Source organism: Hipposideros armiger, unplaced genomic scaffold (assembly GCF_001890085.2).
Source record: "Hipposideros armiger isolate ML-2016 unplaced genomic scaffold, ASM189008v1 scaffold_48, whole genome shotgun sequence".
NCBI classification, from domain to species: Eukaryota; Metazoa; Chordata; class Mammalia; order Chiroptera; family Hipposideridae; genus Hipposideros; species Hipposideros armiger.
In genome coordinates this window covers 100,377-127,164 of record NW_017731398.1, presented here as the reverse complement: position 1 = coordinate 127,164, position 26,788 = coordinate 100,377, and the positions used below count along the sequence as shown (strand labels likewise).

At 56.6% G+C, this 26,788-nt stretch overlaps 1 protein-coding gene across 1 annotated transcript in view; it reads right to left on the bottom strand.

Annotated features, from left to right (window-relative positions):
• The window catches only part of LOC109381393 (collagen alpha-1(I) chain-like), a 42,432-nt gene that overhangs the window by 12,044 nt on the left and 3,600 nt on the right, over positions 1-26,788 (bottom strand). The window contains exons 3-7 of the mRNA XM_019639994.1: positions 17,768-17,915; positions 17,082-17,188; positions 7,774-7,863; positions 7,460-7,584; positions 6,664-7,193 (exon numbers count right to left, since the gene is read on the bottom strand). Of these exons, the coding sequence (XP_019495539.1) occupies positions 6,664-7,193; positions 7,460-7,584; positions 7,774-7,863; positions 17,082-17,188; positions 17,768-17,915 (1,000 nt within the window). The remainder of the gene's footprint in view (positions 1-6,663; positions 7,194-7,459; positions 7,585-7,773; positions 7,864-17,081; positions 17,189-17,767; positions 17,916-26,788) is intronic.

Below are 26,788 nucleotides of genomic sequence, written 5' to 3'. Positions count from 1 at the left end.
CTCAGGCTGGTCCAGCAGCCTGCCACACCCAGCTTGCACAAGGTTGACAGGACCAGTTCCCTTAGGCTGCCCTCCACCCCTCTTGTTCGCGGCCTCCACCATCTGACGTGCTTTTCTGGACTCAGCTCTCTGGGCCAGTCCTGCAGGACTCTGCAGGCGGTTCCACCCCCACCTCTGAACCTCTGTTCAGGGAGTCCTGGTTGGGTACATTGAGCCTTCCCTGCCAACTCCACCCCAAACGGATTCATCCTCTCTTAACTTCCGCCGCCTGAGTCAAGCGATCTACCCCTTGAATGCCACCTCCTTAGACTGGTTTCTCTCCAAGAGGGCAGGGGGCAAGTCAGGGGTTCTCCTGGGGTCCTCTCTGCACCATGGGGCCTGGAGCTCAGGCATGATCAGTAAACGCCATGACTTACTGCGGAGCGACTGGCAGGAGCCCGGTCCCTCGTTTGCCGCCTTCCCTGTACCTTCGCACATTAGAGATGTGTGACCCACCAGCGAGATGGTCACTGCTGTACAGCCCGGCCGGTTCATGCTCCCTGCGCCCTCCCCTTTCCCCCCCCAGCACACCTCCCCACCCCCATTCTAGAGCAGCAGGTGGGGGAGGCAAACTGACACATCTTGAGAGCGCGCACACGGTAAGTATGGCTGTCCCCACTTTTACAGATGAGAAAACTGGCTCAGAGAGAGAGGTGAAATAGTGTGCCTGAGGGGTCTGAAGTAAGTCAAGGAGACCCCTGACGCCCTCTGAGCCACACGCACTGCCTCACACACCACCGTGGTCTTAAAGCCTGCGACCCAGCAGCAGAAGAGAGGTTAGAAACAGCTAAAAATGGGGTAAAGAAAGCTGCAGGCCCCAAGGGAAGGGGTGGCTGTCAACATGCGACCTTTCTCCCTTTCCTCCCCGTCTCCCTAGCACTCCGCAAGGAAGTGGCATGCCCAGGGGCATTCACCCCCTCTCCTGTCCTGTGCCCCACAACTGGGTGCATAGGAAAAAGGTCTAACGTTTTCTGCTTAAGGTTGAGACAAGACTGGACAGAGGACGTGGGTCCCTGTCCCTTCTCCAGAAGACTGAGTGCCACCTCATGGGATGTCACGCTGCAGAAAGCAGATTCCAACCTTACCCTTGGCTCCACGGGCAGACTGAGGGACAGCCAGGCTACGGATCCCGCTGGCAATTAGGAGAGAGTCCGGACTGGGTGGGATGCTTCTCACCCCTACCCCAGCACCCAGAGCCCTCCTCCCTGCATTCTCCAAGTGCATCGCCAGCCCTGAAGCTAGAGACACTACAGAGCCATTCCCTAGCAACCCGAACCGGCTCACGCTGCTGCCCAAAGCCCAGGCCGACTCTGGGAGACGAGGACCCCCAGGGGACTCAGACTTCCACCTACCCCAAGGCTGTAGCTTCTGAGACGTACCCCATGCAGTCACCCCAAGGGCATTTGGCTTAGAAGAGAAGGGCAGACCCTAGATGACTGTCACTCCTCTTTCGGCTCCTTCTGAGAAGGGCCTTAAAGACAAGTATGCAAAGCGTTAGCACGGACCTTGGCACACCATACGTGCCCCATAAATGGGTTCGGTCACCATTATCATGACTCATTATGATTTCCTGGCTGCCCATTCCTCACCTCCCAGGCTCATGTGAAGAGCCTTCTTTTCATCAACTCAAGGCTTACTGGAGCTGGGTGGCCCTTAACCCAGTCCAGGGTCACCAGGGCAGGAAACTGGAGTTTCTGAGAGGGGACGGGGGCTGGAAGCAAGGCTGGATGCACAGCCAGGAGTCCTCCGAGGTGAGAAGGCCCCTCTGCCCTCCGACAGCAGGCTGAGCCCAGCGCCGCCCCAGAAAATCTCCCCGAAGACTCAAGGCCTGGCAGGGAGCCAGGGCAGCAGGCCTCTCCAAGAAGATGCTGGCCCTGCGCCAAGGCGCATCCCAGAAGCTCCGGCTGGCAGAGAGCAGCAGAGGCTGAGGGGAGGAGGGGCGGCCCGGAGAGGGCACCGAGATGCCCTCGGGCCAAAGGAAACCTGCTGAAAGTGGGATTGGCATCGACCTGGGATGCACAGCTGCCTTCCCGTGCCCTGTGCTTTCCAGGCATCTGGGAGACTGTGCAATCACTGTGAGGATGGGCAAGGGGTGGGTGGGGAGGCGATCCACCCCTGGGACAACCCTCCTGCCACCTACATCTGTGTCCACACAAACTCCGCGGGACACTGCTAAACCTCCATCCACAGACCCTTCCAGGGTTACCTGCTGGCTCTCGTCCCCCACCCTAAAAGCTGCAAAATATGGTGTTGACGATAGATTCAGGCCTTCTGTCTGGAAGGACTGAGGGGTAACCCCCACTTAAGGGGCTGTACACCATACCCCTGAAAGCCCCGTAAGGCCTGAGCCTCTCTCTGGCTTTCCTGTGGCGCTCTATGCACGGAGCGCTCTGTGGCTGGAGGCCTTCCAGGGGGTAGTAGGTAGGCCAGGATTTGTTCCCGAGCACTGGGGCTGGAAGAAGTCTTGATTCTCTAGTCTGGACCAATGAAAACATGAACTACCTGTACCCTTCCAATTTTCCTAGAAACCACATTAAAAAGTAAGAAAAAAAACGGGTAGAACTAATTTTAATAATATATTTTATTGAACCCAATATTATCATTTCAGCATGTCGCACTGACCACATCTCACGTGATCAATAGCGGTTAGCGTACTGGACCGCGCAATCCCTGACTCCGGCAACCTCCCCCATTTTCGGATGCACATGTGATCCAAGTATCTAAGGAGGGGGCACCAGGGTCGAAAGGGCAGCCCCAAACTCCATCCTGACAGCTGGGCCCATCTAGCTGCCTTTCCTTTCAGCCTCCCAATAAACACTCGTAGCCCATGAAATAGATAATTTTGCGATAAAATCAAATTCAGGGGGGACTGCAACATAAACCCATTTGAAATAGACAACCTGGAGAGGTGTAGAAATGGCTATACTTGGCATTACAAGCTCCGGAACAAAGACCAACAGAAAGGAACAGGAGGGAGGTTCTGGGAGACCCCTGCATCGGAGGCGAGCCTGCCTGAGGACCTCTGTGTGTGCCACCCCTGATCAGGGCCACCTGGCCTCGTCGGGGTTGTAAATACCCACGCTCCAGAGCTGGGCCTGGGGAATTTTCTACCACGTCTCCCTGGAGGAACTACCCACAAAAGCTCCTCTCTGCTGTAGAAGGCAAGAACAAGTGCATTTACCCAGAGCTTCTAGTCTTCTTACTCCGAGTCGCCATGCCAACACACAGTCATAATTACCGAGGAACGCGCCAATAGTGACAAAGACACTATATCAGGGCCTGTGAGCTAAGCAAGGTCAGGCTCCTCGCGGCCCGCTAGCTTCCTGCCCACTTCCTTTATTCCACTCGGATCCATCTCTCTCCCTTCATTCTTTCCATCCCACCCAGATGGTCTCTGGGTAGATTCTCTCTGCAAAGAAAGGCACTGTAGCTCAGTGTATAAAACACTTTTATAGCAATTAGGAGACAGGTTCTCCTTTGAGACCCAATTTCAACTTGTGGGAAAAGTCGCTTTGACATCCCAGGCCTCAGTTATTTTGCTGTGAATGGGGAGAATATTGTGAACACTGCCTATTCAGCAAGTGGGCGCCTATTACGTTCAGGGGCTGCTGTGTGTGTGTCGTTGACTCTGAGATCTTCTTTATGACCAGTACCAGAAGCTCAGGGGAACAAAAGAAGGTTCAGATCAGAGAGGGAGCTGGGTCCACTGCCCTGAGAACAGCAGGGCTTCTATCTCCCCCCCAGGAAGGGCGCAAATCTCAGAAAAGGAGCCAGGAGCAGCTGAATGGCGGGCTCTATCAGATTATAAAATGATGAGTGGGATGGATGAGAACTCTCAGGCTAAGTGACAAGCATCCTGAGGCCCCCAGTGAGAACGAGGACATGCACCCATTTGAAATGAGAGGTCAGGAAAGGAAAGCAGACAGCCATCACCGAGCCCTGCACAAGAGCGCCCCAATTTCAGAACGCCCAGTGCACCAACATCTGAACTTACAAAGGAGATAAATTGGAGGCTGATGATTAGCATCACAAAATGATTATTCCCTTTGTAAAAGGCTTCACTGCAGGACTGCTTTAAATAGTGCATTTAAACCATGATCTGATTTGCTAAATTCGATTTATACACATCTACCGCCTAAGCTGGCGTGCGGCTGTATTTACATGTCTTCCCTTGGCACGGAGGAGGGGAGAGGCCAGCCATTATTTGGGGCCTTTAATCCTTGTAGACAGTAACTAATCTGGGGAGCTGAACCCTGTTTTTCTTCCACAGCTGGGGCTTTAGCTGTAAACTGCCCTCAGCTCTCCACCCTGCTTTGCTGATGCAGAGCCTGCCCAATGACAACGGTCAGGATTTGGCCAGCATCTGTTGGAGACTTTCTGCCAATTAGGGGCTCCTCTCCAAGAAGCCAGCCCCCTCCCCACACCCAGGCCAACAACTTTCCGGTACAAATTTCTAGAGGATCTGGTCTGTGGCAGGCTCCCTAAATTTATTCAGTACCTACAGTGATCATGCCAGGGGTCCAAAGGCCACCTTTTGGGAGCCATGGGAATTGACTAATCTGTATAAGTTCTGGGGGTCCGATGAGCCACATTCTGTGATTTTTCCTGAAGCCACAGGAACCAAACCTGGGTAGGCACAGAGAGGCTGCCTCTGCACCCAAAGAGGACAAAAGAATGGGTGCACCAGTTCTCATGGGGACTGCTGGTGCCATCCGGAAACCCTCCTCCGTTCCCATAAAGGGGCTTGCAATTCTCAATGACAACATGGTTCCTACAGAGAGCAATGACCCCTCCCATGAGGTCCACCAGAGTGACAGAGCAGTTAGGAGCCAGATCACTGCCGAAGGGGGAAATACACTATCCAGCTCACATCATTTGCTAAAAGAGAAAGGTCTAAGGAATTCATGGGCTCAGGAATGCAACATGCAAAACACCAATCCCTTCGGAGAACTGAAGTCAGGACCTCTCCCTCCATCACCAACCCCATCTCTTAGTCCAGGGGTCTAGCTTTGGACAACCTCTCACTCACTCGGTTATCAAATATTTACAGACACACACAATGAGCCTAGCCTGGCACTAGGAACGGGGACACAAAAAGGAAGAAGACAGCACACAGGTCTGCAGAGTTTGGGGGGGGGACGGAAGGGTCACTCAACACAACTAAAGCATTTCCCTGTTGAAAAGCCCACTGAAGCCCGCTCCTAAGAGGATGGGAATTAGGAACCCTGGGTCCCAGTCCCTGCTCCATTAGGTAACTTTATGACCTTGGGGGGGAAAACCCTTAACCTGTCTGTGCCTGGTTCCTCATCTGTGACAAAAGCAGTTGACCTACGTAATCACCGAGCTTTAAGTTTTCTATAAATCTTACGGAGGAAAAAGTGTTCATATCTCCAAAAATCTCAATTAGCTTTTTTTTGGAACAAGGTTGTAAACCATCATATTTTCTTCTTTGTCTTGGCTGCCAGGAGGCTCGGAACAACCATAATATCAAATCATAACATTCACTTTAGGCCAGGGCTTTAGGCCAAGAGGTTGGGGGGTTGACAGGGGAGCCCTCATAGGTGAGGGAGGACTGTGTGGGGATGGGGGGCTTGGATTCAGGACAGGCTTGGCGCTGGACAGATGAGATCACAAAGGTGATGCATCTGTGTTTGTGTGTTACGTATGCGGTTCAGAATTCAGGCTTTGGGGCAGACATGCCTGAGTCCACATCCTGTCTCTGCCACATCGTAGCTGTGGCCGGAATCACAAAGACGGCATCATCCCCCGAGCAGTGAAGCTGAGTTTCTTAAGCACCAGGCCAGGCACAAAGCGCAACTCCACAAACACAAAGGGACATCACCCGAAGTGTCTTGGTCACTCTGTACAAACGCATATGCGTGGGACCTGCCTCGGGGCAGCGGTGGGTCAACTTGGGACAGTTCCAACCACCGCGACTGCGCTCACACTAGTCACCCAGGTGGAAGGGGGGCATGCAGAGGGAGCCACAGCTCTGACCCACGGGCAGAGGCCTGGAGGGGTCCAGCTCAAGGTTGTGGCTCCGGCGTCAGCCGCGCCCGCTTCCTCCACAACTGACCGCAGCCCAGGAGGAGGGAATGGAGCCTGCAGGCGCGTCCTCAGCCCGAACCACGCGGGCGACGCGGAGGCCCTCGCCAGACCCTGGTGCCAGCCGCAGGGCCCTCGGCAATGTGGCCTCCACCATCCTTGCGCCCCCGCGCCACACCCAGGCCCGGGAAAGGCGGCCTCGGGCCTCGCGGTCTCAAGAAAGAGCGGGCGTCAGCCACGCGCGTGACATTCCTGGGACCTAATGACAGGGCGAAGGCGCCCCCGGTCCCAGGCTCCAAAATAATGCCACCGCGCCGCCGGCCCGCTCCTCCAGCCCGGCCGCCGCACACGGGCCGCGCGCGGGAAGGCCGTCTCCGCCCCTGCTCGGAGCGGGCGGCCGAGCGAGCGAGCGAGGCAGGCTCCGGCCGACGCCTGTTCCTCCGCAGCAGCCGCGCCGCGCACGGCCCGCGGGGTGCCCACAGCCACCGGGCGCGTCGGCAGCCGCGACGGAGGGTCCGGGCGGGAGGCGGGAAGGGGGACGCCGGCGTTCGCGGTGAGGCCTCCCGGGGTCATTAATACCTGACAGCCCGCCCGGGTTGCCCGGCGGCAGAGACCCGGTCCGGCCGGCGCTCTGGACGCACGCTCCGCTCCTGGGGCCCGCGGTGCTCGCGGGGGGCGCCGCCGTCCTCGCGCCCACGCATCCATCTTGCGCCGCGCTTCCAAAATGGCCTCCGGCCCGCAGCGCGCCCCTCCCCGGCTGCGCCCCGGTGCCCACGAGGTGTGAATGCTTCCAGGGGACGCCGGCTGTGCTGCTGCTGCTGCTGCTGCTCGCGCCCCGCTGCGCCCGAGCCTGGGCCGGCGACTCCGTTTCCTGCAGCCCGGAGGGCAGGCGCGCGGGCCCGAGCCCTTCGAGGGCCCGAGCCTGGGCGGGCGGGAGGCAGCGCGCCGCCCCCGCTGCAGGGGCGAGGCCACTGCGCACCTCGGACCCCACAGAACGCCGGCCGACCGGGAGGGCCCGGGGTCCCAAAAGCCGCTTCGGAGGCCGGAACCTTTCGCGCCGCCGTTTCCTGGCACCTACTGTGTGCAACGTGCCGTGCTGTGCGCCAGCTCTGCAGGATTAAATCACAAAGCACAACGAACCGGTAAGTGTAGTTAGCGCCGTGTCACAAGACGTGGGGGGCCGGGGTGGGGGTGACATTGGGTCCAGGCTTAGGGACCAGGGGGGTCGCCTTCCTGGCTACTCAGGGGGAAAACAACCGCTCCGCCGACCCGATCCTGGACTCTCCCAACTTCCGAGGCGCCGGCTCAAGCACGTTTCTCTGAGACACTCGGGGCAAAGTTGGGGTGCAGGCAGACGGCTGCCCCGGTCACTCACCTTTCTTCTGCGCTCCCTCCGACGACAGAACCGGTGCCGACGGCCAGTTCGTAAAGGGCGGCGAAAAGGGGGCTCCGAGCGCAGGCGGAATGGCGCGGAGGAGGGAGGCGTCGGCAGGGGAGTAGCTGTAAAACAGAGGGAGACATCAGGCGCCCCCCACCCCCGCCCTGATGCGCATCCCTGTCGGCTCGAAGGAGTAGGGGTGGGGGCCCACGCGTCCTTCGGGTCAGGACTACAGCCCAGGACGCAGGAGGGAAGCCCGGTGTGGTACTGGTTAAGGGGGGTTCCCTCCGTCCGGGCTCGGGGCTCCTTACCCGCCAGCAGGCCAGGCATGCAGCCACCCGCAAAGCTGCCGTTGGAGGCCGCCCTCCAGAGCGAACCCCTGCTCGATGGGAGCTAGAGCCCTAGAAATTGAGACCCATGGGGGGGGGACACCTGGATGCACCTAGGGTCCAGCCATCGCGGAGAGAGCGACCGCCCCCGGAGGCCCCTGTTTCCCCCCACCACTCTCCCGATTGCGATGGTGCTGCTCTTGAGTCCTGAGACTCAGAACCTGCCGGAGCAGGGGCCTCAGGCCATTTTCCAGAAACAACAACTATTAGAAATCCCAAACCCCAAGTTAACAGGGGCCTCCTGACGAACCCCCGTTGGCCACCCAAGTCAATCCCTCTCCTGCTCTCTGCAGGTCTCTCTTATGTGTCCTCCTCTCCAGGCAGCCAAGCTTGAAACTTTACATGCGTCCCAATATCCCCCACCCCAAAAAATAATTAAAAGCACTGGGCGGTTCCCTGGAGTCTTGGTTCACCTCATAGTTTGGGGGCCTAGAGGACATGATAGGTACTGATCAGTTCTTCCGTGAGACCCAGGACATCCGCTGGTGCTTTCACTGTCTCCAGCAAGTAGAGGTTAGAATTTCAGATACAGACATCCATGTGCACCCAGTCCCAGCCCGGCAAAAGAGCTACCATTTACTCAGCGCCCCCACTGTATGCCAGGCACTTGATTTGTATATTTCACTTAATTCTCTTGTGACCCCTGGAGGTGCAGGTTCTATTATCACCATTTCACAAGGAAACAGAAGCCCAGAGAGGTGATGTGACTTGTTAAGGATACACTGAGGTGTAACAGCCACAGCATGCCAAAAAAACACCTCCCCCCAGCCGCTGCCCTTCTGGAACTTGGATTTCTGGTTTATTAACCCAGTCTAGAATAGTGCTGGGTCTTCCACTAGAGCCTCAACTCAGAAACTGTCACCCCCTAAGGGCAGAAAAGGCTACAGAGGCGAGCTGGTACTCCTGCTCTACCCGACACCAGTGATGGGGAATTTCTACAGCCCTTGGACACCTCACAGGCGCTTCCACCCGTTTAGCCTGGGTCCAGAACCTTGAGAAAACTGGCAAAGCTTCATGCTGGCCAAAATTCCAGTCCTGATTTTTAAAATCCCAGTCTACACAGTCAAATAAGTGGGTGACCTGTATTAAGATCAGGATAATTCAAGCAGGAGAAAATGAGATGAAGGGGCAGGGAGGGCAAGATATTTTTACACACAACCCCAATGGGGACCTGAGGGGATTCAGGAGCGAAAAAGAGGAGCATTGCTAGGAGATGCACCTCTCTCTGGCTCCCTGCAAGAGATTTCACCCCAACTGATAATCAGTCAGGAAGCCTGACCTCCCCCAACCTCCAAATTGAGAGGCGCTTTTGCTTTAAATGACGTGACTATGACGTTAGTGTTTTGTTTTTTTAATGAAACCTCTATGACAGACAGCCTCCATAAAACAACAACACTGGGCCTGAGGTGAAAGAAATGAAAACCAAAATGAATTTTAAAAGTTTGGGCTTTTTCGGAAGAGAGCCAAGGTAACAGCCCCAACCCCCAGGCTGCCTGAGAGGTTGAGATGCAGCTGAAGGTTGAGATGGGGTGGGTACAACAGACTGAGTGGCACCAGGAATGGGGGTAATAGAGGGGATAGGGTCTGAAGCCACACTCTCCAGAGGGCAGAAGAGAGAAGTCCTTTTCAAAATAGCCCCAAGTTGCTGGTGCAGCCTTGCCTGGAGGATGGCTGTGGTGCCCAACCCCCTGACCGACTTGCAGTCCATCTCCACCCTAAAAAGACAGAAAAGGCTCGAGAAATGCCACCCTGGATATTCCTGCAACACAAAGAACTGGGGTTTGGCCAGAGACGGAGGAGAGCAGCTCCACTCATAGCACCCCCCAATTCATGGGGGGGGAACAATAACTAGGTTGCAAGCTAATGGGGGTGGGGGCGGGTGAGGCTGACCAGTGAGGGGTGGAGTGCCTATGCAGATGGAAAGCTGAAAGGAAGTTCTAATTAGCACAAAGCTGGCACCTTCCATTAATAGCTCTCCATCAGCTCCTGGTTGCCGCTGAAGGGGGGCAAGTTGGAATGTATGTGTGAGGCTCACCTGTCCCCCACTCATTAACAGACCTCGGGTGAGAACAAGGCTGTCCTGGCAGAAGACCAGCCCAAACCAGCCCCCTTCCCCAACCTAATTACAGGTCTGACTTCCAGGCCCATCCCAAGGAAAGTGTTTAATACAAATCTAATATGATCATAAACACAAAATCTCCTGGACACTCACTCATTCAGTCAGGCCTCTGAGGACAGTGCTCCCTTTAAAAAAAAAAAGTCCTGGTGTACATTCCAGTATATGAAACTCTAGATAGGTCAAACTAATCCGTGATAAGAAACATCTGAAGGGGGGCAGGCAAAGATTGACAGAGGCAGGAGGGCAGTTTCTGAAGTGAGAGAAATGCCGTTTCTCTCAAGTGTTGGTTACATTGGTGTAAATGCATTTGTCACAACCTATAGAACTGTGCACCTATGCTCTGTTTCTATATGTTATACTTCTGATAAGATATGTAGGTGTGTATGTATGTGCTGTCTGTCACACGCATATACATACAATGGTCTCGGCCCCCGACTGATTTGTCCATTGCCTGTGATCTCCTTGATGTGAAGGTTCACACCCTTTTCAAGGGTCAGAGTGGAGAAAGGGGCCAGAGCAGATGGGGAAATGGGGCTGTGCACATCTCACAAATACACGGCTTGGGCTGGCCGGGCAGGGAGGAGGAATGTCTGAATTGAATCAATTAGCTGCAGAAAACTTCAGAAAAGAAGTAAGACCCTTCATAAAAACAAAGCCCACTCCTTAATCCCCAAAGGCGACCTGCTCCCCCATTCCCATGGCCATTCCTCAGTAAACAAAGAAACCCCTCCTTCCACATCCACACCTCAATATTCATCATGAGCTGACGTTAGAGACTGCATTCCAGCCTCCCAGAGTGCCTTAATGACTGGAAACCCAAGGGCAGTGACAGGGGTTTTCCTCTTTCTCTGTTCTCCCCTTCCCACAGCAGTCTGTTCTTTCCTCCTTTCTCTCCCTCCCTCTTTCTTCTTTTCTTCACTTCGTGAATAAGCAAACCCAAGGCAAGCAAATCAAGGCAGAGACATCACTAACTCTACTTTGTTCATTTATTTTGACAAGTGCAGTTTAATTTTAATTATTGATGCTAATACTTCATAGTAGACGAGTAAACGTGCTGGGGTATATTTGGTAATATTAATGAAGTCTGCCTAATAGGAACCTTCACTCCAGCACCCCGCCTGGAGAGCTGCCTGCTAGAGAAGTGGGGTGAGACCACTGGTCTGTGGTAGGGTTTGCAAATTTTTGTGTGTGGGGGGGCGGGGGTTGGAGAACTTAAATGGGTTTCAGGATTAGCGAAGGGAAAATTAACCCGATTCTAGAGAACAGGCAAATATGCAAGCCCATAATGGTGTGTCGATGTGGATTGTATGTATTTAAACACCGAGAGAGCACACTTTGTGATAAGGAGGCCCAGGCGAGCATACATGCCACATGCATATTTACACATGAATCTCAAATGTGCAAATCAGCAGAGGCCCAAAGAAATTAGACCCCGGGCAATTAAAACTTGAAATGAAAATGGAAAACGTAATACACAGAGTTCTAAGATCTCTTCAAAGTACCTTTCTCCTACTTATATGCCTCAAGTGGGCAAACATGGTAAAAATTTGGAAGATAATAAAAAGGGGTAGGGGGTTTCTTTAGCTGGTGATTACTTAGGACACGCCTTCCAACACACAATGAATCATGAAAAACAGGTCTCAGCCAATGCAACATAATTTTAAATGGGACTTTTTGTTTTTATAGCTCCCACCCATCCCTGTCGCCATCCTTAACTGACTGTCATATAAGAGGAGGATTCAGTATATAGACCATATACTATATTACAAGAATGGGTATATTATATATACAAACATGCAATCATTTGGTCCAAACACATAAGTATTTGTACACATGAAGACTTATGCTCCAAAGCATTTACATTAATATTATCTACACTAATGATTTAAATCACAATACAATTAGTGCTTAATTTTTGAATATAAAGAAATAGTTGATGCTTTTTTTTTTTAAAGTACCACAAGGTCCCCTGTTTCTCATCTCTGCTTTGTTTGTCCATGCCCAGGGTGGCTTAGGGACATTTCAAGAGACAGAAGTGGGTTATCTTGAGACCAACTGCACTGCCTGCCTCAGGATAGAGTCTAGGATTTTCCCAGAGTCTAAAAGCCCAGGTTTGGTCCACCTCTGGGGTCAAGAACGATTAACTTAGCAATTGCTGGTTTCTCTGCCTGGATGATTGCAGTGGGGGAAAGCGAGGCCTTTCCACAACTGAGATGAACCAGAGGCTCAGAGAGGGGTTCCTTTCTTGGCACTGCCACATGTGTGTGTGTGTGTGAGGGTTAGTAGAACCTGCCTGCCCCCACTGAAATGCCTTATACCAACTCGCGCCCTCCAAGCAGAGGAGTCTTGGCTACTAGAGTGGGATCTTCGGCTGGAGGAACCTGGCTCCCAGCTTTCTCGCCTGGCCCCAATTTCCTTGACCCCTTCTCCTTAACGCCAAGGCCTGGCTCTGGCGTGGGAAAGGCAGTCTGTAGCTTTTCACAAATCCAGTATCCCCTTGAACCAAAACCAATTAGCCTGGCCCAAGGTCCTGTCATTGAGGCTCTGGCCCTCTTTTCAAACCCCTGTGGCTCAATTGCGGTGAGGGGCCGGCCAGTGAATGCCCGAACCACTTAAAGTGGTGCTTAAGCCGGACTGGCCTGGAAGGAAGGCGCTATAGGAGCTGCAGTGGCCCATTCTCAGAGCCACTGACCAAGGTTTTGTTCCAGCCACAGCCCCCACCCTGGCTCTGTTTTTAAAAATCCTCTCCACCTCGATTCCCAGCTGTCTGGAGGAGAAATGAAAAGCTGGCTCTAGGAAGCCATGAGACATCTAAACTTGGCTTCCCCAGACAGAAAGGACACCCCCAAGTTCTGCCCTCCATAGTCTTGCCCTCCCTGCCAAGGGAGAAGGCGCTCTAACATTGATAGGGCACCCACTGTGCACTCAGTGCTTTCCATGATAAGCCTGCAGGCTAGTCCATCTTGTGGATGAGAAAACTAAGACTCAGGGTAAATGACTTGCCCCAAACCACAGCTCTTACAGCAAAGCAATTTGGGGGGACCTCTGAGAGCTCCTGAGCACCATCTCTTAGAAAGAGAGAGACAGAAGAGGGCGAGAGATAGACCAAGATGGACCTTTGGACCAAGATGAGAAGGAGGGGAGTCTGACCTTGGGGAATGGGAAAACTGAAAGCAACCGCAGGATAAGCTTGTGTCTCTACGAAGGCCCTGCCTGCACCATCCGTTCTCCCTTGCCTGACCCAAGCTGAGCTGTGTCCCCAAGCAGAATGGGGCTGGGAGTAGGGATGAGGTGCCACAGGTTCCTCCAACCCCCCCCACCCGTCCCCACCACCCTTTCACACCCGTCTAGGCGGGGTGAACACTCGCCCTATGTGATGGGCCGCACTGCCAAGTCCTCCCGGCCGTCGCCATGGTGACGTGCATCCCACCCTAGGCCGGCGCTGATTGGCCACTCTATCCAGGCTGACGGAGGGGGGCAAAAGTCAGGGCGGGATGGGGACAGAGACCCTGACACACAAGAGCGCGAGATACCAAGGGGGGAAATGAGGGCTATTAAAATGGCGCCGCGGCCTCCAAGGGACCGCCGCTGTGGGTGCGCATACCGGGGTTGGAGAAATCGGGGCGGCTTTTCGGGACCGCGCCGGTGTCGCCTGGGCTTTGGAGGGCGCATACATCCCGCTGGGGCTGTCCAGGGGCTGGGGGCTGACCCCTCCCTGCCTGTCCTGGACCGCCCCGGGACACTTTCAGGCCAGGCAAGCGCAGCACGCAGCACGCAGCACGGCGGATTAGCGGAGCCCGCAGCCCCGAGGGCGCGGGGCAGGCGTGGTTGGGGTGTGAGCGCGGGGCGGGGAGGCAGCCGCGCCTCTAATCCCAGGCGCTGCGTGTGGGAGCGGCCGGATCAGGGAATTAGCGCTGTAACTTCGGATTAGTAACGCTCACTAAATGAGAGCCTAATTCCGACCCTTCATGCTTTTCAGCGTCGCCGCTGGGCCCTGGGAGGCCTCCCGGCCTGGCTCCCTCCGCGCTCTGGTCCCATTTCCCGGAGGTCAGACCGCGGCCGCGGACAGCTCCCCTGAACGGCCTGCATGAGGCCGCTGGCCGCCCGCAGCCTGATTTTGAGCGGCATCCGTGATGCCAGCTTTTCATTCTCCGGGGCAGAGTCATACCTGGTCCAACAGTCGTTCAGGGCTGGGAGTTCGTGGACCAGTGAGAAGGAAGCCTTTGATGCCTCTCTCATCACCTACCCGGCCAATGGCTTGCTGGGCAACCTTTGGCGAACCACTGGGCCTTACTGAGCTCGCTATTTCTACAATAGATGTCAAATGCAAGGAGTTGGGTGAAGAGCATCTTTGAGATCTCAACCAATTCTGACTTCCAAACTGCCGTTCAGTTGCGCTGTCAGGCTCCCCAAAGCCTTTTTGGGTGGGGGGGGGCTGGGGAGTAGTGCAAACTTGCCGCAAAAGTGAAACCCAAACATGGGGAGCGAGTGGCTAAGAGGAGGTTGGGGGAAGGCCTCCCTGGAGCACGGGAAGAAGGGCTGAGAAGGCCCAAGGCTCAGCCTGCTCCCCCACCTGGCAAGCCAGAAGAGGTTGGTGGGGGCACCAATTTTGAGCCTGTGCCTCGGGCTTCAATTGTCCAAAGGGGTTTTTTGAACATGGTTCTGTTAGGGGCGGGCATTTATATCCGGAGGCTAAACTCGAGCCGGTTGGCCTCTCTCCGAGTGCCGTTTCTGGTGGGTATGGGTTGGGGTCTGTGAGATTAGGATTCCAGCGCTCTCTGCCTTCGGAAGCCCTGCTGCCGCCATCCTTTCCATGACGCGGGAGGTTTGCATCAACGGATTTCGTAGAAAGCGGAAAGAAAACCACATTCTCCCAGGCTCAGACTCCTCCTCCCCCGGACCCAGATTTCAGGACTACCCAGAAGATTTGGGATCCTGGTGTTTAAAAAAAACATACAAAACCACAAAACCCATTTGAACTGTGTAGACACAGCTGTAAGGTTGCACAAACTAGGGCTACTAGTAGGACTACTTCTTGTAAAATAGCAAAGGGATAGGGATGGTGGGAAGGAAAGATGGAAGCCCAAGGCCCAGGGCCAGCTGGCTAGGAAGGGAGGCAGGAGCACAAGGAGAGGGGGTGGGAAGAGCTGCTCCGGTTTCCTCCGAAATGAGGTCACGATCTGCGCACAGGCTCCCAGGTGCGCTGGGAAGGGAGGGGCCGTCTAGGGGATGCTGTCCAGGGCTTGCCCGGTGGGTCCTGAAACACGCTAGTGCTAGTCACCCTTTGACAGCCTCTGCCAGGAAAAGGGGAGCTTGGCCTTTAAAAATGGGGGGACAACACACGCGGGGATCCATGAAAACCTACCTGGTGATTATCTTTGGGGAGAACTGGGGACAGAGCGGGGCAGTTGACTTTCTTTCCCTGCCTGGTCTTTTGTTGTCTTCTCATTTAAATTTTATTTTCAATAACTAACACATCCACATGGTTCAAAAATTTAAAGGTGATACAGTGAAAAGTCTCCCTGTACCATCCAGCTCAGCCTGGCAGTTCCTCTCCCCAGGGACAACAGATTTCCCTTTTGTACTGTTTGAATTTTCGCTTTTTACACATATAACCTATTTTCAAAATAATTTTGTTAAGCAAAGGCCAAAAAAAAAGGCTTAAAGGAATGAAAATGGAAAAAAGACTATTATTACAAGGGACAGGGCAGGTCCTGGGTAGGGACGGGGAATGATGGGCCTTCTCAATAACTGGGCCCAGCTCTGCACCTTCTGAGCTGTGTGACCCTGGGAGTCACTTTAGGCCTCCCGATCTGTTTCTTTCTGTATAAAAGGGAAAGGGGATAAAAGGGATAGGGAATTGTGTCTGGTTGGTGGCTCAAGTCCCTTCCAGCCTGCCTGTCATAGCACTCCCACTCCCACATACCTAGAAAGCCCCCCCACCACCATCAGGGGGCTCTGAACCCACATTGGATCCTTTCTTCCCTGAGGCATGGCAGGATCCAGGGTTGGGTCTACAGCCACTCTTGCCTGGGAGCCCAGGTGGTTCCCCAAGCTTACTGAAGCCCCCCAGCTTCAATACAAGTGGAGGTGTTAGGGAGGACCAGAGTGACCTGGAGGCAGATAAAGACCTCAAGAGGGACCCCAGCGCTGTGTGGGGCCCGGATGCCCATGTAGCGAGCAAGGGTGCGCCCCGCTCCCCAAGCCCAGCTAAGAGGGGCTGGGAGCCTGAGTGGCCCGGTGTGCTGCATTGGGTTGCCATGGAAACGGAATGCAGATTTCCCCCAATTGCTTTTTTATTTGCTAGACATTGTAATACATCTTATGTTGGGACTTGGGGCGGGGGGAGGAGGAGGGGCTGCCGGGAGCTCGCCTGCACCTTAACCACTCGGGGAACTTGGGGAGGCGCGGGCGGGAGTGGCGGGCCAGGGCTGGTGCAGAGGTGGTTCGGGGCTGGGCTCGGTCCCTCCCGCCCACCCGCCGGCGCTTGGTTTGTATGCAGGGCAGGGCCGGCCCGTCGGGGAGGGAGGCCCCCACCGCGGCCCCTAGCCATTGAGCTCACTCCTCGCCAGTTCTGCTCCGCTTCACGCTGCACACAGACCCCCCAACTGCACACAAAGGCAGCTGCCAGAGCCCGTGAAAAGTGATCAAATTATCAAGAACTTGACCTCACCGAGGGGCGAAGCTCCGGCAACCCCCAAGCCGTATGCTAATGGCGCTCAGGGCTGACTCGTCGAATAATTCGATAAAGGCCGCATTGTTAGCGGTGGGGCAGCCCCCTGCCCACCCCTTCACTCCCCCTCACCCCCACCCCCTACCGGCCGCTGTCTCTCTCCCGTCGCATTTGCATCCCAAAATCCCCGTCCGAGGCTCCGGGAGAGGATTGTTCCAGCCTGATTTATGGGGTGAAGGCTAAGGCTGGCGCCTTCCCCGCCAGCGACCCCGCTGCAACCCCACCCCCCTCCGTTCTCCCGGCTCGCTCTACTTTGGGGTTCCTGCTTCGACGCTGGGGGACGTGGTGGGGGTGGGGAATAGAGGAGGAGTCGGGGGAACAGCTGGCAAGTTCCTCCAGGGGACAGAAAGTGTCCCAGAGAGAGCGGAGGTCAGGTACCTGGTTCGGGCGCGGCCGCTCCGCCGGGCTCGAGTCCGCTGGGCCGGCACTGAACTCCTCTGGGCTCCTCTGGCTCGTGCGGGCCGGGGCGGCAGGCGGGGCGGGCGCTCGCACTCAGAAGTTGTGAGAGTCATTTCTACTTTCGGTTATCTAGCTTTATGACGGCTCTGTGGCACTCATACAGCTAGATAACCAAAGAGAGAAACGGGCCTCCCTTCGCCACCGCCGCTCCCGCGCGGTGGGCCCCACGTGCCACTGCCCGCCGGGCGCGGGACCGGAGCGGGCGCCGCTCCCGGAGCCCCGGGCGCACGCGGAAAGCCAGAGGGGACCGACAGACACACAGACACACTGACTCCCACCACCAAGGCCGGTAGCCCCCGCCCAGTTCCCTCCCTCCCTCCCTGCCTCCCTCCCTCCATCGCCCTCTCAGCGCGTTCCTCCCGGCTCCCCGACCTGTGCGCCTGGGCACCGACGCCGGCTGCCCGCTCTGACGGCATCCCCGGGCGCACTAAGGGCGCCCGCGCTAAGCGCTCCGGCAGCCTCGGGCGCCCGGGCCGCCCCCAGCGCACTGGCCCGCCAGCCCTCCTCTCGCAGGCTAATCGCCCCGCGGGGAAGTGACGTCAGTCCAGGGATCAACCAATCACAGGCTCCCATTCAAATCCCAGCCCCCTTCCCGCGCTCCGCACCACCCAGCCTTACAATGGCCTCGGCGTTCACGGCTTCCCCTCCCGGAGGGCAGGGCAGTGCCCCTCGGCCCTCAAAAGCGTAAGTGCTGTGCGCCCGGTTGCGCACCGTCTGGCCTTTCCTCGAAACTCCTCTGTTTTCTCTCAAGCCCTAGGAAGCCACCACGGACCATCAGAGTTAGGGAGCTCCGGTGACGAGGTTTGGGGACGCGCGTGGTGGGGCGTGGTGAAGGTCTCTCTGGGGCGGCCAGTGCACACTTGTGAGGCCGAAAGCCGAGAGTAGGAGCTGTTTCACCCTTAACTGCCCTTTTCCTCTCCCATGCCCAGCATCTTGTAGTAGACCCAGCCCACGGCGCGGAGACTTGGAGCACAGGGAGGAATTAAATGTCCTGGTGTGCGCGGGTCAGTGTCCCATGCATACGCCCTGGCGCGCAGAGGTTCCGAGCCATGCTATGCTCGGGTCAGGCCCTGGCCCTGGCGCTCAGTACCAGGCTGCTGGGTCCCTCCTTTCTCTAAGATCATCTAGGAACCTACAGCCGATTGTGCCTGGCACCTTGGAGATGTCCTAGGCCCGAACTAGGCTGCTGGTAAAATTCATGTTCCACCGAAAAATGAAAGCACAGACCCGTGCCTCAGCCTCCTTCTAGGGCTCTCAGCACACACCTGGCCCTCTCACTGCAAGTGGCTCGACAGGGGAAAGGGGCTGCCACGCTGAATCCCCCAAGAATCACTGTAACTGAGCCTGACAGCAGACCTGGAGGCCTCATTACAGCCTTCCAGAGATGAGTGGCCCATGGGCGCCCCTTTTTGCTCACCCCAGCCATCACCCCCTTCCTCTGATGCTGTGGCTGCCCTCCAGCCTTGGGCGCTGGGATTCACCTTTCCCCACCAGCCATTCCTGGGAGGCAAAGGATTGAATAGGAAAAATGCGATATCTTTGCTCCCAAATGCCTCCTGAAAAAAATTCAGTCCAAGAGCTAGGGAGGTGGATTCCCAGCTTTCAGCGGCCAATACATGGGCTTTCTGCACCCAGACTCCTGCTGCTGCGGTCTGTGCAGAGCACCATGAGGTTGGGCAGAAGTACCCATGAGGGTCCATTTTAGTTGGGCCTGGGGCGCTGAGCCGCTTGTCCGCCAGGCAAACCCCCCACAGGATGGGTTCCAAAGAGGGAAACAGGATGTTTTGGAAAGAATTTAATGATTTCTCTAAATATCTCCTTCGCCCCTAAAAATGGCACATCTCCATTTTGTCAAGTTCCCGATTTTCTCAAGTGCCTGTTGCCCCGCCAGCTTTGTTGTGTTTTCATCCCGACCCTAAATGCAAGGCAGCCTGTGTCCTACTCCAATCCCAGCCAGCTTGTGCCAGACCAGGCCTGGCGTTTACATATCTCCCTCCAAATCCCATTTTCCATACACATCCCCTTTTCTAGAAGGCGGTCAAGAGCCAGACAGAGCGGCAACAGTAGAGAAATAGAGAGAGGCTGGCAGTAGCCCTGGGGAAGGAACCACCCGAATTTGGGCCTGAGACAGTTAATTCCGAAGGATTACCATAATTGGGAGGCGCCCCTTGCCTCCTTTCCTCCTGCAGCTCCCGGGAACGCACTGTCTCCCCTTCTTGGTGTATGTGGGGGTGGCCTCCACATCCCTAGTCCTACTGGGCCACCCTGGGTGGGAAGGGTGGGGCTGCGGAGGCGGGAAGAGGCGGAGAAGTGCAGTTCACCTGGGAGAGATGGAGGGAAGAGTGGGATCAGGGGGAAGAGAGAGCAGGAGGGAGCCCCTCGGAGGGTGATTTAAGCAGGATGCTGCACAAAATGGCTCCTCAGCAAGGCTCACGGTAACACAGCGGCGCCGGAGGCCCGACTGGCAAGCTGAGGGCAGGTGGCAGGCTCTGAGAGAAAGAACTAAAAGCCCGATTTGGATTCAGTTCAGATGGGGGAGGCCACTGTCATCAGGGCCGCATCTTTGCTACCCTTTCTGGGAAACTGAGTCCCTTGGTGGGGAACAGGTGAGGCGCCCACACCCTGCTTGAGTGGGACTGTGCTGGAATCAGCGACCCCTCCACCTCCACCTCCATCGCCCGGCCATCATAGCACCATTCCCAGGAAGGAGGCCATGGTGAGACGTGGCCTTGAGGGAATAGGCTGCTCTTCTGGGTCAGGACTGGCTGCACTCTCTGTAGGTTAGGGGCTGGCCTCCACACGCGGCGTTAGACAGGGGCCCAGGAAGCGGCCCGGGTTGATGCCGGGCAAAGGCATATATGTCAGCCGGGCACGGCCAGCTGAGGGCAGCGGGCTGCTTGGGAGGCCAATTCCAGTCCTGTCCCCCACCCCCATCATCCTCTCATCTGTGTGTTGGACTGCGTCTGGGTTCTATCTCTTTGTCCCATGTCAAGCCCCTGGCCTTGGCCTACAAGCCCCAGAGCAGGCCCTAAGATCGCGGGGAAAGCAGGTACTGGGTCTGGCTGAGTGCTGGGTGCGGTGCGGTGCCAACGGTGGTGGCCAGGCCCTGGCCATGGTGCTGAGAGTCGCCCGCCAGGCCCCTCTCTCCACCGCCGCTTCATTTGCCCTGGACTTCCTTGGTTTCTTTCCCACAGTCCCAAACCTGAGCTCCAGGGGCACCAGCAGCTACCAGGGAAAAGGAACAGGAGCCCGAGAGAGAGCCCCAGAGACAGGTGTCTCCTCAAGAGGAGGCTTCCCCGCCAGGTGCCTCCACTGAGGGCCAGAGACTCCATTTTTCATATTCAAACACAACCTCCACCCAACGACATACAGGCTCCTGGACTCCGGTACGTGTTTCTACAGAAATGCCTAGTCCTGCTGTAGCCACACATGTGCCCTGTGCCCCTTCAGATTCACACAACCGGCAACCTCCACCCCACCACCACACACACACACACACACACACACACACACACACACACTTGGCCTAAACACAGTGGCCGACCTAAGGCAGGTGGCAGATACCTTGCCCATAAACACACAGGTGTACACAAGTGCTCTTGTACCCATTGGCAACCTCAGCTGCCAGGGCTCCAAGTTGGCGTTGGCCCAAGTTCCTGTTTCCTGTTGGTTACACAACTCAGTGCAAGGGCTGTGACAACCCATCATTTCAGGACACGCTGAGTTAAGGGGTTACGTGGAAGGAGAGTGGGCAGTTCTGACTTGAGCCAACAGCCCTTTGCAAGCATCCAGTATCCTGAGACGAGACTTGCCCTGATCCAGAGGCTTGGAGCCTGAGACTGATGGCTCCCCAAGCTCCAGTCTGGACCTCACATTCAGCCTGGACTACCACTCCTTTCCTGAGCCCCTCTGGGCCTGAATTGGGAGATAGGTTTCCAATCATAACCTGGGCCACGGCCAGGGGGCCCTTTCCCCACTGTTCTCGCCCGTCCCTGCTCCCTCCTCAGGCCCAAGCTTTGATTTAGCGGATCTTCCTATTGTCTGGAGTCTTGAAATCCAGCGCCGGACTAGCTCAGATGGACCCAGCTTCCTGCACCCAGGGTCCCCAGGACCTCCACAGCCACCTCCATGTATATATGTGGACGGTGCTGCCCTCCCTGGCTGCACATCTGGCCTCTCCCTTTCCTCAGAAGCTGAGGCTTAGGCACCCAGGTTGTGGGTTCTGGGGAGGCCCAGGCTGGGCAGAGCAGCACCCCTCCTCTGGGCTCTCCAGCAGCTGGTATTACTAATGGGGCCTCCTTCCGTGGAAACTTGCATGACCTCTCCCCCCAATGTCCACCTAGCCTAACCTCTGGCCTCTGTCCCTTGATGGAAAGCCAGACCCTCAGACTCCATCCTCTCCCTCACTGTAGCTGAAGAATCCACCTCCTCCAGGGTATGGGGGTGGGGAGTAAAAAAAGGGGTCCCCTTTCAGCCCCAGCACCTCAATTTACCCCTAGTCACAAAGACTGTATTTCTGGATGCATGCATTGCTCCCATGATCTTAGCCCCACAGCCGCTCTCAGTTTCTGCCACCTCCCTGCGGTGCCTGAGGGCAGCCTGAATCCATCCCCAGCCATCTCTCAGAGAAGCCCCTCACCGCAGCCTCAACCTCCACTCCACTCCTCCCAGGCTCTGTGGAGCCTGGACTGGAGGAGATGGCAGAGACACCCTCAAACGGACCTAAGAGGCCTGTTCTGGGGCACAGAGGAGGGAGCAGAACAGAAAGGATTTCCCAGCAACTTCCCATTACAGAGGCGGAAAAGCGTGCCATAAATCTTGTCTAGAGTGGGTGCCGTGTGTTGCATTATTTCTTAAAATATTTTTCCAGGAAGCCACTTTCTGCCTTATTTTTTTTGTGGGGGAGGGGATGAGAAGGAAGAGGGGAGCTAGGGGCAGAGGCAAGGAAGGGGGGGCCAGTCCGAGAACTGCCGGAACCTCACTTCAGAAACATTCTTGGCTTCCTGCTCAACCTGTCTGCAGCCCCACAACTTCCATCGGGCTCCGCGCCCCTCCCCTTTCTACACATCCGAAGTCTTCACCTCTGGGCACTTCCCGCTGCCCCGCGACCCTTGACCTTGGCCTTGACGATTTGTTGGGGGAGACGGGTCAGCTCCCAGAAGCTGAGCCCTGCCTTCCACCCGCCTTCAGAGCACACCCCTCACCCCAGCCCCCTCTCCCCGTCCAGACCAGCCCCCTAAGGCTGCCCTAGCCAAGGCTACCGCTCGCGCCCTAGTACCCGCTCCCCAGCCTCACGGAGACACGGCAGGCAGCAGCACTTACTGACCGGGAAGGGGGCCGGGGCCCCGCGAGGCGGCGGCGGGGGTAGCAGCTCCGCGGCCCCTCATCGGGCGCGTTCCCGGGCTCATGCCCGGCTCCGGCGCTCTCCGGGCACCCTTGCCCAGGCGGACGCTCGGCCGATAGCCGCGGGAGGCGGGCACGGTGGCCGCGGTGCGGGGGGCTCCTGGCGGTGCGTGGCTTCTCGGGTCTCTGAGCGGCTCCCAGCGCCGCCTCCTCGGGCGGGCACGGCCCGCAGTGACGTCAGCACGGCTCCCCCCCCTCCCCGCCCCCCTCCCCTTACCCCGACCAGTGCGGAATGGCGGGGGCGGAGGCAAGCTGTGAGGGGCGCCCAGCCCCGCGCCCTGGCGCTTCGTTCCTCCGCCCGCTCGCCTCCCAGCTTTTCCCGGGGAGTCGCGGCGCCATTCAAGCCTTTCATTCCCCTGCGCCGCCAGGCTCGTCCAGAGCCACCAGCAACCTGGGAGGTGGTGGCGAGCAGAGCCGCGGGTTGGAAGCCTCACGGGTAGCTCTGAGCTCGGGGATCCGGGCTGCTTTGGGGAGAATGGGTAGCTCGTGGGACGGGGTGTCTACTCTCTGAGGTGGAAGGGGGCATTTTATCGTTCCCCTACGCAAGTGTCGGTTAGGCTGAGGGGTATCCACGCCGGATTGGCCGGTCTCGGCCCCCATATGAGCTCGGAAGGGATATTTTAGCTCTGGGAAGCGTGTCCCGTTTGGAGCCTAGGATGCCCTTCAGGCTGGGTCCTGCTTCTCCAAGGCCCAGCGCCGCTGCCACCCTGCCCGCCCTGGGCTGTGCACCTGCAACTCCACACGCTGGGCCGACGGCACCCCCCGAGCTGCTGTCCAAATGCTGAACTTGGCCTCCAGAGAGGCTGGCTCCGGACGCCCCGCTCCCCATCAGGGGCCGGCAGGGGGTTCTGGGACGCACAGTGCAGAGCACCGGGAAACTTTGATGTTCTAGTAGGATAGCGGAAAGCTCCAGGGGAGGGAGCAAACGGTCAAGAGGAGGTGGGAGCCGAGAGGGCAGGCAGAGCCGTGTGCCCTGTCGGTCGCCCTGCCACGCTGAACCACCGTCTTCCCCGTGCGCCCCGCCGCCTGCCCTGGGTCCCCTCCGCCTGTGTTTCTCCCGCCGTCACAGAAGGGGACGTCCCTCCGACTGAACTTGTCAGCGGGTCTCACCATCCATCAAGAGCCAGCCAGACAGGCCAAGTTCACGAGCAACGCTGTTAACTCCTTGCAAACTGAGCGCCTCCCACAGGATGGAACCCCCTGGCCAGGCGCGCTCGGCGATACCAGAGGCAGTAGCCGCCACCGCGCTTTTTTTCTTGCCTACTTCCTTCTAAACAACTTAGGGGAAAAGAGCTAGAAGAGGGAATTAGGATTTATCTCCATCCCACCCCCCCCACCCCTTTTTTTTCATTTTATTTATACTTTTGGTCATCTTAACCCCTCCGGTTTCTCCCCTTCTAAATTAATTTGACACCAGTGTCATTGACTGAATTTTTAAAACGTCTTTTCCTTCTCCCATTTTGTGACTGTGCTCATCGTGAAAAAATTAGAAAGTTCAGAAAAATATGAGACAAAAATAATAATTGGACTTAATTTTCATCCCTAGAGGCCTGACTTTAAAAGAAAAACAAAAGAATATTCTCACTAGAAGAGTCTAGATTGCTGGTTGTGTGGGGTGGGGTAAACGGAGGGGGGTGGGCACCCATCCTTTCTGAATTAGATGGGGAAAGAAAAACAAAAACAAGCCCTGAGAAAGGGATCAGAGAGGGAGACCTGTCCAGAGAGATCCTGCTAGAGGAGCCCCAGAGAGACCCAGTGAGATAGAGGGCTGCGCCCAGGGACACAGAGAGAGTGCATTTAGAATCTCCGCTGGAGAACCAGGGCAGGGTCCAGGTGCACCCTCCTCCTCTCCGGCCCACTGGCCCCATTCTAGCGTCCAAAGCCCAGGAGAAGCTTGTCCTACACTCTCTGGCAGCCCAGTTCCTGAGCCTGGCCCAGAGTGGAAGCTCTGGGAGAGGGAAGTGGGGTCCCTGCACAAGGCAAACGCTCGGCCCTGCTGGGGAACCCCAGCCATCTCCGGGAACACTTTCTCAGCCTCTCACTGCGGTCAGGCAGACTTGGACCACTCTCCCCCCCCCCCCCCCATTTCCTATTGAATTCCTGGCGTCTGGTAGCTGGCGGCAACTAGGGCGACCTACCAACTTTTCCCCTGGGCATTTTCTCACCCCCTCCACCCCCCAGTGCTTTCTTTTCTTCTCCCTGCGCTCTTTTTGAAAAGAGGCACCCAGGCCCAGAAACGTGTTCTGCAGTTTAACTACTTCCAAATTCTTTGTTCAGGTCACCCCGGGACTGCATTGTCCGCTATTCAGAGCTCGGGCGGGAGGGCGGTGTGCCTCTGCCGGGTAGGCCTGAATCCATTAGGCCGCCACTCAGGCCCCTGCGGCCCATTGAGGCGCCCGCCAAACCAGGGCACCAGCGGCTCCCTCTGGTCCTTTCCACTCTTGCCCTCAGCTGCCTTTTTTGGATACGTAGGTGGAGTCACAGGACCCTGCAGGTCTGAGTGGAGGTTATCTGGGTTACACCCTGCCTGGAGGGACTAGGCATGGGTGCAAGCCTAGTATGATTCTTGTTGACTCTGCCCCAGTCTGCACACCCTCACCCAGGGTCCTGCCGACACCCTGTTGTTGGCCGCTGGGCTGTTAGACCCGTTGGGCAGCTTTTGAGGAGCCTGTAGCCAGACCTCAGGAATGCAGGTGGAGGAACAGCCATCATCACACCTCCTCCCCCTTCTCCAGGCTCCCAGCTGTGCTCCCACAGCCTGCGTTTTCCCCTTCCTCTCTTTCGTCCACGTCCAGATCCACCAGCTTCCACTCGGTTCAAGCCTCTCTTGAGTTAAGGGTGTGAAAGGAGTCTGCCCAGTTTTGGGGGATGCACAGCAGGGAGTCCTATCCTGAGCCTGACCTGCCCCCATGGTGTCCTCAAAGGCCAGTCTCCCCAACATGGTGACTTCCCCAGCTCCCTGGGAAGAGGACAGAAGGTGCCCTGGCCCTCAGTGTGGCTCAGGACCCAAGGAGATAGAGAGCATGGGAGCCCTCCAGAAGACTCACCTCCTCAGTGCCCACCTTGGGATTGGCTCCAACCTTGTGTGTCAGTGCCCTGCCCTGCAGAGCTTCCCAGAGAGCATGCCTCAGGTCTAGTAGGGAGGCGAATGCTCTCTGGGTCCACGGAAGGCCTAGGAGAGACTGAGTGTAAAGCTGGAATCCACGAGAGAAAAGTCGAGGGGGTGTGGGGGAGGAAGAAAGTTTCTTCTACCCTCAAAGTTCTTCCAGCTGGTCTAATAATTAAATCTACATGAGACAGATTAACAAGAGAAAAATGATCTAAATTAATTGCATGTATTTGCATGGGAAGCCTACATGAGAGGTTCAGAGACAGAAAGGGAAACTGAGGTATATATGACTTTCTGAGCTATGGATGAGATAAGGCACCTTGGGGCTTCAGAGGGAAGTCCATTTGCAGGAAGGAAAGAGCAGATGTTCACTAACTAGAAGTTTGCCCTGCCCTATAGACAGTCATAAAACGTTATTTCTGGTGGTAACTCCTATTACTGGCAAGGCCCCTCATTTAGATTCTTCTAGGTAGTTAAGGGAGGGTAGAAGCTTCCCTTGAGTCCACAGGATCTCGGTTGCATGTAGCTCAAACTAATCTACATGCCAAGAAGCACATCTTGGGTAACTTTTTCTGAACCCCTGCGGTGTCTAAGCACACTGAGAACGAATGTCCAGGAAAGGGTCAGTTGCTGTTAGGGTATCTTTTCGGGGCTCCCGAAGGTTGTCTTTGTGCTGCCCCATCCTGTCCCTCCTACTCTGGGATTATGGGGGTCACTGACTCCAGGTTGAATATGAAGACCAGTCCTAGAGGTCACTCGGACCTCTGGTCCAGTCCGTCCCTTACAGTTCGAGGATCCGCCACAACCTTACCGGGAGCTGACCTCGAGGGGAGAGCCGTGGATGAGTCTGTGGGCGGAGCGGGGGTACCCCGGGGCTGGGCCCCTCGTGAGAGAAAGGCTGTGGAGAAGGGCTAAGGGCACAGAAGAGCGCTGGATGGTGGGCCATGCAGGCCGGGGAGGGCGGGCGGGCGGGCGGCCCTCCCGGCCCCTGCTCTCACGACTCGGATCCCCAGGCCAGGACCGCGGGGCAACAGGGTGCAGAGACTTGGCGGAACCCACGGCGGGCTAGACGAGTAGCGGAGGAAGCCAGATCGGCGTCTCCTGGCTTCTGTGC